Here is a 16,551-nt window from a genome sequence, read left to right on the forward strand (position 1 = left end):
CTGTCTGTATTTGCAATTCTGCTATAGAATGTTAAATACTAGGAGTTTCTGGGGCAATTTCAGCTGAAATTACAGATTTTTTTTACAGCTATTTAGATTCTCCCATGTAATAGTGACCAGAACAAGGAAAATGTTAATAATATTATAGCCTAACAGTGACTGGGTTCAAATACTGCGATTATCCATGACACCACACAGGGACTGTTCACACAAACTAATAAACCAACACCCTTAATCTCCAAACCACTACTCTGGATTCATCTTTTGCACTAAGCTATAACAAAATAAGCCACATTCTGGTTTAGTACTGTGTGCTGAGTACCAGTTTTTGTTTTTGTTTTACTCTTCAATATCACCTCCATCACTTCCACTGATGTGTTTAAAACAATTAAAATTAAATCAATTAAAATTAATATGTTACATTTGTATTTCTATAGTGAAGAACATTTGAGCTAGAATGTTAACAGCTATTTGGAAGTCTATTATTAACACTTAAAGAAAACACACTTCCACAAAAATGTGCTGTAAGCTGGAATGTATGGGGATGTTTATCTGTGGACCTTGGATTTAGACATTTTTTTCTGGACCCCCCCAATGCTGGAATATTTACATCCTCTATCCCTAGAAGAGGCACGACATAATGGAAAGGAGTCAAGCCATACCTATTTGTTTCTGTCATACCTGAGGCACAGGTTTGCCATGCTGTGTATCGCGGCCCTTTTCCGTTCAGCATCAGTTTCAGCTGGGCTGCTGAACTGCCTCAGAAGTCCATTTTCCCCCAGCAAATCTGGGAGATACTTAAAACAAACAAACAAACCAATCAGCACATATTTGTTGGAGAACAAATTGGAGAAGAGATGCAAAACAAAATTTAGAATTAGCTAAGCAACAAAAGCATGCTTAGTGCACGAATTCTAGAAGCTCAGTCATCTTATATCTCATTGTGGCTTTCAGGCTGGATGAACCTCAGGCTACAATTAAAAAAAAAGAGGTAAAAGCTGAAAATTTCATTCAGGTTTTTCCCATCATCAGATAGCAGGAATTATTCTGGGGTAACAGGGATAGGAAATTCTTCATTTAGCCACCAAACAGTCTATACTAACCTGTACTGTGTTAAACTACAAATTATTGCTTATATTACATAACAATAACAATAACAATAACAATAACAATAACAATAACAATAACAATAACAATAATAGAAGAAGAAGAAGAAGAAGAAGAAGAAGAAGAGGAGGAGGAGGAGGAGGAGGAGGAGGAGGAGGAGGAGGAGGAGGAGGAAGAAGAAGAAGAAACGACCGAGTTGCGAAGAATAAGGAGGAGGAGGAGGAGGAGGAGACACGACCGAGTTGCTAAATTAATCCACTGGTCATTATGTAAAAAATACAACTTTCCTGTAACCAAAAAGTCATGGGAACATAAAGTGGAAAAAGTTATAGAAAATGAGAAGGTGAAGATCTTTTGGGACTTTCAAATATAGACGGATAGTCACTTGGAACACAACACGCCAGATATCAGTTATCGAAAACCAAAACGTACAATTTATTGACATTGCGGTACCAGGAGATGCCAGAGTCGAAGAAAAAGAACTGGAAAAAATCATGAAATATCGTGACCTGGCCATCGAAACTACACGGCTACGGATGAAACATGTAACAGTGATACCCATTGTCATGGGGGCACTTGGTACCATGTCCAAGAATTTTATAACATACATCAGCAAATTGCAACTTCCTGCAATAACATCAGCGGAATTGCAAAAAACTGTGCTACTTGGAACATCATACATCTTAAGAAGGTACTTGGTTGATACCTAGGACGCTGGCAGCAACCCGTATCAACCATTAGCACCAGTCAATGGTATTTGTGATGCATTTTTGAATGTTCAGTTGACTGAGTTTCATATTTAATGAATAAAGATGATGATGATGATGATGATGATGATGATGATAATAATAATAATAATAATAATAATAATAATAATAATAATAATAATAATAATAATATCCTTTGTCATTGTACAAATATACAACAAAATTGATACGAGTTGGACCAATATATCTGAAGGATAGTTAGAAAAATATCATTACCACAAGAAATTTGAAGTCTTCCAAACAGCACATATTTAAAAAAAATTAACTTGTCTATATTGTGAAAGTGGTATAAAAATATCAAAACAGAACTGAAGATGTAGAAACATTATTCAAGAACTCCAAATTACTTTGTGTCAGGATAATACATAACATTTCCAACTAAGTCTTCTATCTTCAAGGAATATACAAATAGCCCTCGACTTACAACCACAATTGAGCCCAAAATTTCTGTTGTTACATGAAACATTTGTTAAGTGAGTTTTGCCCCATTTTACAACCTTTCTTACCACAGATGTTAAGTGAATCACTGCAATTGATAAGTTAGCAAGCCGGTTGTTAAGTGAATCTGGCTTCCCCATTGACTTTGCTGGTCAGAAGGTTGCAAAAGGTGATCACATGACCTTGGGACACAGCAATGGTTGTAAGTAGGAACCAATTGCCAAGCATCTGAATTATGATCACATGATCATGAGGATGCTACAAAGGTTGTAACTATGAAAAATGGCCATAGATCATTTTTTTCAGTATCGTAGCTTTGAACAATCACTAAATGAACTGTTGTAAATTGAGGACTACCTATACCAGAATCTAAAAAGTTTGATTAGCCCTTCTGCTTGGATGGGATGGACTGAATTATGAACCTATTTGTTTATGGTTCTACTATTCAGATGGCAATTCTCAGCAACAGGTATTGAAATTTCCTTCTAACTTCTAACTCCTCTACCCATAATTCCTCTGCAATAGGCAAATAGAAAAAGTTTCTAAGCAAGATATTCAAAAATTCTATTCCAATCCACCTTTTGGCACTTGTGTCCATTGCTGTAGACAGAGGCTGCCAAGGCTTGCAGAATTTCAACATGTGTCCAAGTGCTGCATTTTCTCAGAGCAGAGATGAAATAAGGCATCAGATAATTCAGGCTCTCTTCATCAAGTGCAACCTGCAATTGCAGAAAGAAAAATGAAATTAGTATAATCTTGTATCGATGAATTCAGGATAATACCTTATTTGGTAAGCAGTAAATCAGTTTCATTAACTATTGTCTCGTATCCTTCAAAAATGACATCCAGAAGCAGAAGAATCTAACAGCTAATAAACCCACCAGCTGTCTCATCTGTATACGGAGAAGAGAAAAAAGTGTGTTACATTTATAGTTAACAATTATCATTTTTCTAATGGCAGCATAATAACTCTTCGTTTATAATGTACTAAATATACTATGAAGTCAATGAAAACAATTATGAGAATTTGAAACAGTAGATGCTCCACCAAAATGTGACAAAAAATATAGTTTTCTCACCTGGAATCTGTTGAGCAGCTGGTGAATTAATTGGCACACTTTATTGACAAGATGTTCTTGATTAAGCTGGACTAGTTTACAAGCTTGGACAATTAGTTCACAAATGTCCTGCCATATAAAAGAGGACAAAAAAGGGGTGTATTAGTTACTTTTAATACCCTGAAAGACACAGAGATGAAATTGAATGCCAATACAGATAGTTCTTAACTTACAACAGTTCATTTAGGCCCTGTTCGAAATTATAACTACGCTGAAAAAATTGACTCATGACCATTTTTCACAATTATGACCATTGCAGCATCCCCCATTGTCGCGTGTTTGGCAACTGACTCATATTTATGACGGTTCCATTGTCCCGGGGTCACGTGATCATCTTTTGCAACCTTCTGAGAAGCAAAGTCAATGGGGAAAGCCAGATTCACTTAACAACCATGTTACTAACTTAACTTCACTTAACAACTGTCTTGCATAGCAACAGAAATTTTGGACTAAATTATGGTCATAAGTCGAGGACTACCTGTATCTTTCAACCCAACCTATCTTACAGATTTGTTGTTGCGAGGTTAAAATTGGAAAAAAAAATAAAAAAAGAATACTAAGGATAGTCCTTCACTTACAATAGGTCATTTAGTGACCGTTCAAAGTTACAACGGCACTGAAAAAAAGAGACTTATTATGACCGTTTTTCAGCTACGACCTCTGCAGCATCCCCGTGGTCACGTGATCAAAATTTAGACACTTGGCAACCGAGATTGTCGCGGGGGTCACGTGATCCCTTGTTGCAACCTTCTGACAAGCAAAGTCAATGGGGAAAGCCAGATTCACTTAACAACCGTGTTACTAACTTAACTGCAGCGATTCACTTAACAACTGTCTTGCATAGCAATAGAATGGGCTCGATTATGGCCATAAATCGAGGACTACCTGTATCTCTGAAAGTAACCCATCTTAGAGATTTGTTGCTGTGAGGTTAAAAACGGGGGGGGGGGTGGAATTAAAAAAGAATATTACAGAATGAGGGAATGGAAAATGCCTGTGGAGCTGTGGTGGGCAAATGTGGCCCTTTTACAACCTGTGGACTTCAACTCCCAGAATTCCTGAGACAGCTTGGCTGCCTCAGGAATTCTGGGAGTTAAAGTCCACAGGTTGTAAAAGGGCCACATTTGCCCACCTCTGCTGTGGAGGATCCTGGGGATCCAGCGTTGCTTGGAGTCTATTTCCTCCATCCCATCAAATTCCCCCGCCGCTCCTCTGCCTTCTCCGGATACTCACCTCCGGCCTCGGCCCCCAAGGCGCCGCTCCCCCCGGGCCGCAGGTCTCGGACATGAGCTCGTCGAAGAGCAGGTGGAGCTCGGGACGGCGGCGGGCGACGTTCTCCCCTCCCGGGGCCTGACTGGGATCGGGGTCGAGCTGCAGAGCCTTGAGCCGCGCCAGGTAGCGTTGCAAGCAGAGGCCGGATTCGGTCCAGGCCGGGTTCGGTTCTGCTGCGGCTGTTGCCGCCGCTGAGTCTCCTCCAGCCATGCAGGCCTCCGCCGCCATTTTTTCCAGCTCGTCTGTCGGTTGCTGGGGCAACTAGGCCGAGAAGGGACGCCCAGGCCTAGCTTCCGGATGAAAGCCACTATGAATTGCATAAGGAGGCCGCCGCCGCCGCAGACGGAACTCTATGGTTGAAGCCACTTCTGTGGCTGCGCCCCCTATAGGCGGGGCGCTCTGGTGATCTGTGGAAGACTAAAGAGCATGATGCCATTACAGGCAGTCCTCACCTTATGACCACAGTTGAGCCCAAACCTTCTGTTGCTATGCCAGACAGTAACAGAGTTGGAAGGGACCTTGGAGGTCATCTAGTCCAACCCCTGCTCACACAGGAGACCTATACTAGGGATTGGAACCCTAGTTCAACCTTTCTGATCGACAAGCTCAGTGTCTTAACCACTGAGCCATGTAGTCAGACAGTTGTTAAGTGAATTTTGCCCCATTTTACGACCTTTCTTGCCACAGTTTTCTTGATGCTATCCCTCTGTTGATGCGTCCTAGGACACTACTGGATTTTTTAGGAGCTGCAGCTGATTGCTGGCTTATACTTAACGGTAAGCAGTGGTCTACCAGGACATCTAATTCCCTCTCACAGGCACCACTATTGAGCCAACTGCTGCCTTGTATTTCTGGTATTTCCTACCTAAACTCAGGACCTTACTTACAGAATTGAGAAACTTCCTAACGGTGAGAACAATTAACCAGTGGAACGACTTGCCTCCAGAAATTATGGGTGCTCCAACTGGAGGCTTTTAAGAAGAGATTAGACAATCTTTTGGAAGTGTAAAACAAAAAAGGGGACATATTACCATGCTTGGTGGAAATGTACGAAGGCCCAACAATATTGGCAAGACATAAAGAAAATCATTGAGGAAATAACAAACCTACAAGTAGAAGATAGCCCAGAATTTTTTTTATTTGGCATGATAGCAGCACAATACACCAAAGAGACGAAATATCTTATTATACATATTTTGACAGCAGCACGATTACTGTTCGCTCAAAACTGGAAATTAGACCAACTCCCAACCAAAGATAAAATCATCTCAAAGATAACAGAATGTGCCGAAATGGATAGATTGATGCTGGAACTCCAGGATAAGGAAGAAAGCGACTACTATCTTGTTTGGCACCAATGGTACCAATGGCTGGAAAGGAAAATCAGTACAACCGTAGATGAAAATAAATAGGGTGAAAGATTAATAGTAGGAGATGAATATAAAGAAGATGCAAGATTATTCTTAGTTTAAACCATTTGAATTAAGAGTTCAATACTATTTTCTTATTAATACGTAAAGAAATATATATTCTGTTGATGACAAAAAGCATATATGTAGAATGTTGTGTGGGTTTGTAGGTGGTGGGGTTTTGTTTGTCTTTGTATTGTCTTTATATTTTTATTTATATTTTAATAATAAAAACATTTTAAAAAAAGAAGAGATTAGACAATCATTTGTCTGAAATGGTACAGGGTCTCCTGCTTGAGGTTGGACTAGAAGACCTCCAAGGTCCCATCCAGTTCTATTCTGACAACAGTACATATTTTGATAGCAGTCTAGCATTCCCTATAGTGTGGATGCCATGAGAGATGTGACTTGAGAAGGGATCACGCTCCGGAAAAGCTGAACCTCCTTGTTCTGGCACGCATGTGTACCCAACAATCAGCTGGCCAGCGCGCATGCGCACACCAGTTTTTGGCAGTGTCATACACGTGAAGAACAGCTGATTGTCACATGCGCATGCGCACCAGAAACCCGAAAGACGAACAGGCGAGGCCGGGTGACATGGCTTCATGTGCCATTTTGGGCATGCATGCCATAGGTTTGCCGTCACGGTAATAGAGTATATTATACCTACAGTAGATGAAAGAGACAGGAGCTGGGCCACTCCTGACTGTCTCACAGTTGCCATTGACATGCCACAAATCACACAGAGCTTGGGTCTGAAGAAGATGGACGGTCCATAAATGTCAGATCAAGCACATTTTGGCAAACTCTGCTATTGGTTAGAGTTGAGAGGAAGGGATGTCATGAAAGACAAGTCAATCAATCAATCAGAATTGAGCTGGAAGGGACCTTGGAGGTCTTCTAGTCCAGCCCCCTGCTCAAGAAGGAGACCCTATACCCGTGATGGCGAACCTATGGCACGCATGCCACAGATGGCAAATGGAGCCATATCTGTGGGCATGCGAGCCGTTGCCCTAGCTGAGCTCCAGCATGCATGAGCATGTCGGCCAGCTGATTTTTGGCTGGCCCCGCCCATGCTGCCCCTCCCCTCCCAGGAGTCTCCACACAGCCCATTTTGGATGCCAGGTAAGTACAGGGCTCGCACGGAGGCTCTGAGAGGGTGTTTTCAGCCTCTGGAGGGCCTCTGGGGTGATGGGGAAGGCTGTTTTCGCCCTCCCCAGGCTCCAAGAAAGTCTCTGGAGCCTGGGGAGAGTGAAAAAAGGGCCTACCGGGCCCACCGGTAACCTTTTTGCCATCACATGCCAAAAGCGGGGGGATCACGGGGGGTCATGTGCGCATGCGCTGGGGGCAGGGCACAGGGGGCATTGAATTATGGGTGTGGGCACGCGTGACCCACTCTGCTCCCCCCACTTTTGGCACGCGACAGCAAAAAGTTTAGCCATCACTGTCCTATACCATTCTTTCTTTAAAGAGTGCTTAGGGTGACATCTTCAGGCTCCATTGGAGGACATGTCATTAGCTTTAAAACAATGCAAACAAACATAGCAGAAAATCCTGCAATGCTTTAAAGACTAAGGAATTGATTATCACACTACTTTGGTCAATCACGTTCTGCTTCATTCTACACCTGCTTAACATAGTAAACGCTTCCCATTCTGACATCTCTGCATCTCTACCACAAGGACATTTTGTTCACGGGGAAATATTCAGGAAAGGTAAAGATGAATCCACCTTCAGGAAGGCCCTCAAACCATTCAGAAGGCAATCTTAGCTGAAATGCTGTATCAAGTATTTGACAGGTCAACAAATAGAGAAATAGAGCTAATCTGTTCTCTTTTCCTCTAGAGGACAATGAAAAAAAACCTGTAAAAAAACAGGTTTCAACTGAACGTTAGGAAAATAGCTTTTCAATGGAGGGTGAAACAGCAATAAGGAAAGATGTAATTAGCTTCTGAGATGTGTAGAACTTGTTATTGTGGTTTGTTTACAAGACAGCCAGTTAGGTGTAGTGATTAATGCTTCAGGCTAGAAACTGGGCGACATGAGTTCTAGTCCTGCTTTAGGCACAAAGCTGTCTGTTGGTGTCCTGCAGATCAGGAACTGAGCATGAATTGGGTCAGGTGACTTTCTGCTTCCTCTCCAAAGCCGTAACTCCAATGCTGTGCCTTATTACAGGTAGTCTTCTTCTCATCGTTTCTATCACCCATCTCCTCCCACTTATGACTGTAACCTTGTTGCTGGTATCCTTAAGATTCATATTGACTGTTTCCCTATGACTATCATTAAGTGTTGTACCTTATGATTCTTGATGAACGTATCTTTTCTTTTTATGTACACTGAGAGCGTATGAACCAAAGACAAATTCCTTGTGTGTCTAATCACACTTGGCCAATAAAGAATTCTATTCCATTTTATTCTAGTCCTTGATTTACAACAGTTCATTCGGTAACCGTTCAAAGTTACATTGGCACTGAAAAAATATGACTTATGTCTCTTATTCACACTTACAACCGTTGCACCATCCCTATGGTCATGTGATCAAAATCCAGACGCTTGGCAACTTGACTTGTATTTATGACGGTTTACAGTATCCCAGGCTCATGTGATCCCCTTTTGCGACCTTTTGACAAAGCCAATGGGGAAGCCAGATTCTCTTAACAACGTTGTTATTAACTTAGCAACTGCCATGCTTCTCTTAACAACTGTGGCAAGAAAGGTCATAAAATGGGGCAAAAATCTCTTAACAATTGTCTCGCTTAGCAACAGAAATGCTGGGCTGAATCGTGGTCATAAGTTGATGGTTACCTGTGGAGAGGAGGAGGAAAATTATAGTGTGACTGTGGCCCTGTGTGAAAACAGAGGAAAAAATCCAGGCATATATAAATTCTTCTTACGCCCATTTTCTCAATAAGAGTTTGGGAAGACGAATAGAAAAAATGCTTCATTTCGCTGCTGTGTTAAAAGTCTTCCCAGCTGTAACATAACCTCTAAGAAGAAGGCAGTGTTTACTTTATGGAAAAAAGAATGATCCCTAATAGTATATTGTGGAAGCAAAATTGCAGCTTTTAGGCAAATAAATAGTTGCAAATCGGTTTTAAATGTGTATGGCATTTTGCCTGCTCTAGCATTAAGGCTTATTGTCTAATGTCTGTGTCTAATCTGTAGGGAGGGGGGAATGTAAGGAGCTATTTAGGAGGTGATAATGATAAAGGATTTAATTGTGGAAAAGACTTAACTTTAAGGCCAAACAGATTTAGAATGGAGTCAATGCTGGAATGCAGACTGAAATTTGCCATGTCCTCTTATTTCTCAAAAGAAGACAGCATATTGTAGATTTCCACACTGAATTTGTCGATCAGAAAGGTCGGCAGTTCGGCGGTTCGAATCCCTAGTATAGGTCTCCTGCGTGAGCAGGGGGTTGGACTAGATGACCTCCAAGGTCCCTTCCAGCTCTGTTACTACTGTTACACATATACCGTAGTGACCATTCACTAAGTTATAACAGCACTGAAAAAAAGTGAGTTATTACTATTTTTCACACTTACAACCTGTCAGCCCTGGAGGCCATCTTTTTCTTTGGAGGCAGGGGTTGGCTTCAAAGATTTTAGCAAGGGGTTCTCTGCCCCGTTGCTGGGTGGGCGTGGCCATGGTGGGCATGACCTAGTCGGCCTCCTGCACCACAGTGAGAGGGGTCGTTTTTGCCGTCCCCGGGCTCTGGAGACTTTCTTAGAGCCTCCGGGAGGGCGAAAACGGCCTCCCTAGGTTCCAGAGGCCCTCTAGAGGCCGGAAACGGGCCTGTTTCCAGCCTTCCCAAACTTCCGGTAGGCCCGTTTTTCACCCTCCCTGAGCCTCTGCACGTGGCCTTCACTTACCTGCATCCAAAATGGGTCACGTGGGGATCCTGGTATGGGTGGGGCGGGGTGGGATGGGCAGGCCCAGCTAGGAGTGGGATTTGGGGGTTCTCCGAACTGCTCAGAATGTTATCTAGAGGTTCTCCAGGACCCCTGCGAACTGCCAGCAGCCGACCCCTGTCTTCAGGGCTGCCACACCTGATGCAACATCCCAAAACGGGCCGCGTGGGGACTCCTGGGAGGGGTGGGCGGGACCTGCCAGGAGTGGGATTTGGGGGTTCTCCAAACTGCACAGAATCTTAACTAGAGGTTCTCCCGAACCCCTGTAAAACCCCAGCAGCCCACCCCTGCCGCGGTGCTTCTGCCAGCAAAAACATGCTCCCAAGCTCCATTTTTGGTTGCCACGACCTCCTGCAACCCTCTGCCAGTGAAAACGGAACTCAGGAGGGTCCCGTGCGTGGTCAGTTGCCTCTCCAGGGCACAGGGCCATGGCTTGCATATCTTTGTTGATGGTATCTTGCCATCTCTGTTTTGGACGCCCGCAAGGTCACTGGCCTGTCAAGTTTCCGAAAGATGCCCTAATTAATTCATGAGCCATGATCCAAACTTCAAAGGAAATATAGTCATTTATTAGGAGCAACATTTCAGCAATACTGGGATGCAGTTAGGACTGATCCTCCGTAGATTTACGTTCCCCTATGACCCTGTCTCTCCCCTCCCCCCTGGCCATGTCATAAATCACATTCTCCAATTAACCACTTTGGCTGGCTGTGAAACCTAACACCCTCCTTCTGATTGCGGTTGGAAAGAATGTATGGAATTCACTTCAGTTCTCCCTCCCTCCTGCTCATGGCAACTTGAAAGCTTTGCAAGTTGACATGGCCATTGATTTCTAGTTGGTAGGCAGTCTTGGTGTTCTGCCCCAGCTACGGATCCCAAAGAACACAGCACACACAAACTCTGAACAAAACTTAGTTTACTCGAAAACGCAGTTTTAGCAAATGCCGGCTGTTAATAAAACGTTCTTAACAGCCTGCCAGAATTCCATAGATAAGATATTCAGAGTCTTACTGGAGTTGGCAGAAAGCCCAGACAGAAACAAGGTTTGCAGAGACATCCCAACACGATGGTTAGTGAACAAAAGTTGTTTCCTGCAGCTTGTTACCAGCTGTGTACTTTCTTAAATAGGCTAAGGGAGTGGCCAATTAGCCCCAAGCCTTACTCTCGAGGAGACCTCCTCCTGAGGAACCACTCCTGCCTTTGGGCAGCTCTGCGTGCCCGTGCATTGAGAAGAGGCTCCTCCTCTTCATCCTCTTCACTTAAAGGAGCCTCTGGAGGTTCTGAAGGCCCTGGCTGAATCCCCACCTCTGGCACCACCTCTTCTTCAGCCTCCTCGTTGTCCGACTCGAGCGCCGGCTGCACAGGCTGCTGGCGCAGCACCACACCAGCTTCCTCATCGTCTGGATCAGCAACAATCCGCGCAGGCCGCTGGCGGGCCACAACACTTGGCCATGGTGGAAGGTGCTCTGCTCTCTGGACATGTCCATACCAGCGGAGTCGACCTACTCTCCTCTTGCAGCATCTTCAGCATTCAGAGGCTTGGCAACTGACTTGATACTAGTTGCAATGTCCCGGGGGTCATGGGATTCCCCTTTTGCGACCTCCTGACAAGCAAAGTCAACGGAGATTCACTTAACAACCATCTTACTAATTTAAGAACTGCAGTGATTCACTTAACAAATGTGGCAAGAAAAGTCATCAAATGGGGTAAAATGCAGGTAACCGATTTCACACCTAGCAACAGAAATGTTGGGCTCAATTGTGGTCGTAAGTTGAGGACTTCCTGTATACCTGTTTTCCTATCTTATCAAGAAAAACAGGTTTTTTTTTCCTAACTGTTCAACATCACTTGGCAGATTTTATAAGCGTCTCCCACTCACAAACACACACACGCATACACACACTCAAGTCTCAATCCGAGCATTTTAGCTGCGTATTTCTGGCACCCAAGTGGATAAAGAGCCCACACCAATTTCTGCTCCCTTTGCATACTAAAAAACCTGAAATAATCATGGCAATTAGAGATAATTACAGTTATTTTGAAGTAGGAATTCAGGCTGGAATTCAACTAGGCATCAAGGAGAGGGAAGGGGAAAGAGGGGGAAAAAAGAAAGGCAGGAGGAGGGGGATTAAATTTGACGCGGGGAATGGCTGGGTTTCTCATGCAAAAACTGCTCCCTACTTCCCTCGGCTATGTACAAATTATGCATAAATCACCACATGCAAGACAATTGCTTTGGAAGCTAATTTCTTCAGCCTGGCGGGGAAGTTTCTTCTGCAAAAGCCTTAAAGCAGCTCAGAGAATGTTTTGGAGCCACACAAAAACGCTTCCCACCACCTTCGTTCACAGGTGCCTCCCTTTGCATTGATGTTTAGGCATTGATGATTGCATAGAAACAAGGGTTGGGTGGAGAAACTTGTCAGATGCTTGTCATTCACCACAGCAACTGGCATGTGTACGCATATGTGTACAACTCTCAGAGCCTACCCAGTTGGGAGACAAGAAGGACACAGATAGCTATCTTTAATGCTAGTTGTGAGGTTTGTTTATTAGGGTCAGAAGCGTTTAATTGGACAACCAATTAAATATAAACTAACAGTGTGCGGCAGAAGCCAAAAAAGCCAGTGCAATCCTAAATTGCATTAACAGAGGGATACAATCAAGATCAAGTGAGAGATACTAATACTACTCTATAAATAAAGCCTTAGTAAAACCACACTTAGAATACGGCATCCAGTTTTGGTCACTACCAGTGGTGGGTTTCAAAATTTTTTACTACCAGTTCTGTGGGTGTGGCTTGGTGGGCATGGCATGGCATGGCATGGCTTGGTGGGCGTGACATGGCTTGGTGGGCATGACTTGGTGGGTGTGGCAGGGGAAGGATACTGTAAAATCTCCATTCCCTCCCCACTCCAGGGGAAGGTTACTGCAAAATCCCCATTTCCTCCTGATCAGCTGGGATTAGGGAGGCAGAGAATAGATGGGGGCGAGGCTAGTCAGAATTTTTACTACCGGTTCTCTGAACTACTCAAAATTTCCGCTACTGGTTCTCCAGAACTGGTCAGAACCTGCTGAAACCCACCTCTGGTCACCACAGTATTAAAAAAGATGTTGAGACTCTAGAAAGAGTGCAGAGAAGAGTAGCAAAGATGATGAGGGGCCTGGAGACTAAAACATATGATGAATGTTGCAGGAACTGGGCATGGCTAGTCTAGTGAAGAGAAGGACCAGGGGAGACATGATAGCACTCTTCCAATATTTGAGGGGCTGCCACAGAGAGGAGGGGGTCAGGCTGTTTTCCAAAGCACCCGAAGGCCAGACAAGGAATAATGGATGGAAACTGAACAAGGAAAGATTCAACCTGGAAATAAGGAGAAATTTTCTACTAGTGAGAACAATCAACCCATGGAACAGAAGTTGCCTTCAGAAGTTGTGGGAGCTTCATCAATGGAAGCTTTCAAGAAGAGTCTGGACTGCCATCTGTCAGAAATGGTGTAGGGTCTCCTCTTGGACAGGGTGTTGGACTAGATGATTTAGATTGGTCCCTTCCAACTCTGCTAATCTGTTAATCACAATTAAAATAAGGCATACTATATGACAAAAAATTTAAAATATCAAATACAAGGTTAAAATAGGTACAAATCAAACAGATCTTGGCCAGAAACTAGCAACATGAATTGCGTTCCATCGCACTGCCATAAGGTCCTCAGGTGTGCACTGATCGGGGCACAAATGACAGTATAAATATGTGTTGTTGTTTGCAAGTCAACACAATCGCAAAGAACAGAAGCCACCAGATAGCCCCATTAGTTCAGAGTTTCTCTCTGGATCTTGTACCCGTGCACAGTCTATTCCAGGGGTCTCCAACCTTGGCAACTTTAAGCCTGGTGGACTTCAACTCCCAGAATCTGGTCTATTCAATGATTTCCATACTTGTGAAGCTGTGGGGCAAAGGCAGAGTCTTGGAAATGGCAAAAAGAAAGCCTTGCCTTTTTTTTCTAGTGAGTTCATTGAGATGGAGATTCTTCTGAATGATTTGAAACGCTTTCTCTCCACCTGGACTGAGTTGCCATTTAGGACTGGGGTGTCAAACTGAAGACTGGGGTGCTTAGATCTGGCCCACGGGTCTGTCCTGGAAACAGCGAACGACCAGTCTGCAGTGCCTCTGTCAGCAAAAAAGGAGCTCAGGAGGGCCACGTTTTTGCTGGCAGAGGGTTGCAAGCCGTCACAGCCATAAATGGAACTCAGGAGCCTGTTTTCGCTGGCAGAGCACTTGGGCCGCGTTAGGCATCCCCAACATGAATGACATCAAGCTGGCCACACACCCCACCCCCAAGGTCAAACACAACCCTGATGCAGCCCTCAATGAAATCGAGTTTGACACCCCTTGTTTAAGAGAGAAGATGGAACCTAAATGGACTCCAGAGGATGGTAGAGGACAGGAAGGCCTAGAGCCTTAATGGTGAACCTATGGCACGTGTGCCACAGATGGCACGCCAAGCCATATTGGTGGGCAAGCGAGCGTTGCCTTAGCTCAGCTCCAGCACGCATGCGCTTTGGGTCTTCTGGGCCCACCAGAAGTATTTCCGCCTCCGGAGGGGTGAGGGCTGTTTTCGCCCTCCCCAGGCTCCTGGAAAGCCTCTGGAGCCTGGGGAGGGCAAAAAAAACGGGCCTACTGGGCCCACCAGGCCATCACATGCCAAAAGCGGTGGGAGCATGGGGGGGTTGCGCACGCATGTGTGGGGGGGCAGGGCAGATAGAATTACGGGTGCGGGCACCGCACCCACACGCCCACCCTGCACTCCCCCAGCTTTTGGCACGCGATGGCAAAAAGGTTAGCCACCACTGGCCTAGAGGAATGTTGTCCATTTGGTCATGATTGGTCGGACATGACTTGGCAACTAACAATAGATTTTCAACAGGCCATCGTCTTTTTTTTCTAAACAGGTGACCATCTTCTTGGGCCAAGAACCAGAATGCTGTGGCCTTCCCAAGCTTGCAGAGCAAATATTTCCAGCATGACCACTATCACCATGCTGATTAGGCCTTATGTTTTGTGCATGTCGCTATGGCATGGAACCATGATATCTGAGGAACCATCTTGACTCAATAGGATTGGCCCATCTCACTCACTCCAGCAGAAGAGGCCTACTCCGGATCCCACCTGCTGAAGAATTTTGGCTGGTGGGGTCTGAGTCTTTTCTGGGGTGGCCCCCATCCTTTGGAATAATCTCCCGTTGAAGGGGAGCTGGATTCCCATACTCTTGGTCTTCTGGAAATCTTAAAACCTGGCTTTGTTGGCAGGCCTAGGGCCCCAGATAGGGAGGCTCTATGCTGGGAGTGGTTGATGGGTTAGAGAGAAGATCCTCCCACCCCGCTCTTAATGATCTTTAACCATTAATCTTTAATCATTTTTGTATTATGTTGTGAGCCACCCAGGGTTGCTGTAACAGCCAGATGGACGGTATATAAATATAATAAAGTAATAAAGATGACCTGGTATACAGATAATCCTCATTTTATGACAATTGAGCCCAAAATTTATTTTATTTATTGGTTCGATTTATATGCCGCCCTTCTCCAGAGACTCAGGGCGGCTTACAATGCGTTAAGCAATAGCCTTCATATTTTTGTATATACCTTAATAGGGCTTTCGGTCCCTCCTAAGCTGTGTTTTTTATACAAAGTCAGCTTATTGCCCCCACAATCCGGGTCCTCATTTTACCTACCTCGGAAGGATGGAAGGCTGAGTCAACCTTGAGCCTGGTGAGATTTGAACTAGCAGTAATTGCAGGCAGCTGGCAGCTAAGTGCTACTTAACAGTGCTTTAGTCCGCTGTTCCACCAAGGCACCAATTTAAATCGCTAAGCGAGCTATTACATGAATTTTGCCTCATTTTACGACCTCATTGCCATAGTTAAGTGAATCACTGCAGTTAAGTAACATTTATTTTATTTTATTTATTTTTCATATTTGTATACCGCCCTACTCCCGAAGGACTCAGGGCGGTGAACAGCCATAATAAATACAAATACATATATAATTAACATGATTGTTAAAATGAATCTGGCTTCCTAACTTTTGTCAGGTCACTAAAGGTGATCACATGACCCCAGGACAGGGGTGGGCAACTGTGGCCCTTTTTACAACCTGTGGACTTCAACTCCCAGAATTCCTGAGACAGCCAAACTGTCTCAGGAATTCTGGGAGTTGAAGTCCACAGGTTGTAAAAAGGTCCACAGCTGCCCACCCCTGCCCCAGGATACTGTGTGTGTCTGTCATAAACATAAGTCAGTTGCAGTGTCTGGATTTTGATTGCGTGACCACGGGAATGCTGCAGCGGTCACAAGTGTTAAAAACAATCATGGCATTTTTTTTCCCAGTGCCGTTGTAATTTTGGTCACTAAATGAACTGTCGCAAGTCGAGGATTACCCGTAATTTAGCACCTCCCCCACAATACCCCAAATTGTGTACATATTCCACTCTGACCCCCCACACACACACCCCAAAAACAAAACTCAACAACG

General features: G+C 44.3%; 1 protein-coding gene across 1 annotated transcript in view; it reads right to left on the reverse strand.

Moving 5' to 3' along the window:
* Positions 1-4,930, reverse strand: part of HEATR6 (HEAT repeat containing 6) — a 48,635-nt gene extending 43,705 nt beyond the window's left edge. Inside the window, exons 1-4 of the mRNA XM_070932019.1 lie at positions 4,664-4,930; positions 3,392-3,499; positions 2,891-3,031; positions 682-797 (exon numbers count right to left, since the gene is read on the reverse strand). Coding sequence (XP_070788120.1) covers positions 682-797; positions 2,891-3,031; positions 3,392-3,499; positions 4,664-4,930 — 632 coding nt within the window. The remainder of the gene's footprint in view (positions 1-681; positions 798-2,890; positions 3,032-3,391; positions 3,500-4,663) is intronic.
* Positions 4,931-16,551: the final 11,621 nt, after the last annotated feature.

The sequence above is a fragment of the Pituophis catenifer genome, unplaced genomic scaffold (genome assembly GCF_029215685.1).
Source record: "Pituophis catenifer annectens isolate HBS135680 unplaced genomic scaffold, rPitCat1.0.hap2 SCAF_1, whole genome shotgun sequence".
Classification (NCBI taxonomy): domain Eukaryota; kingdom Metazoa; phylum Chordata; class Lepidosauria; order Squamata; family Colubridae; genus Pituophis; species Pituophis catenifer.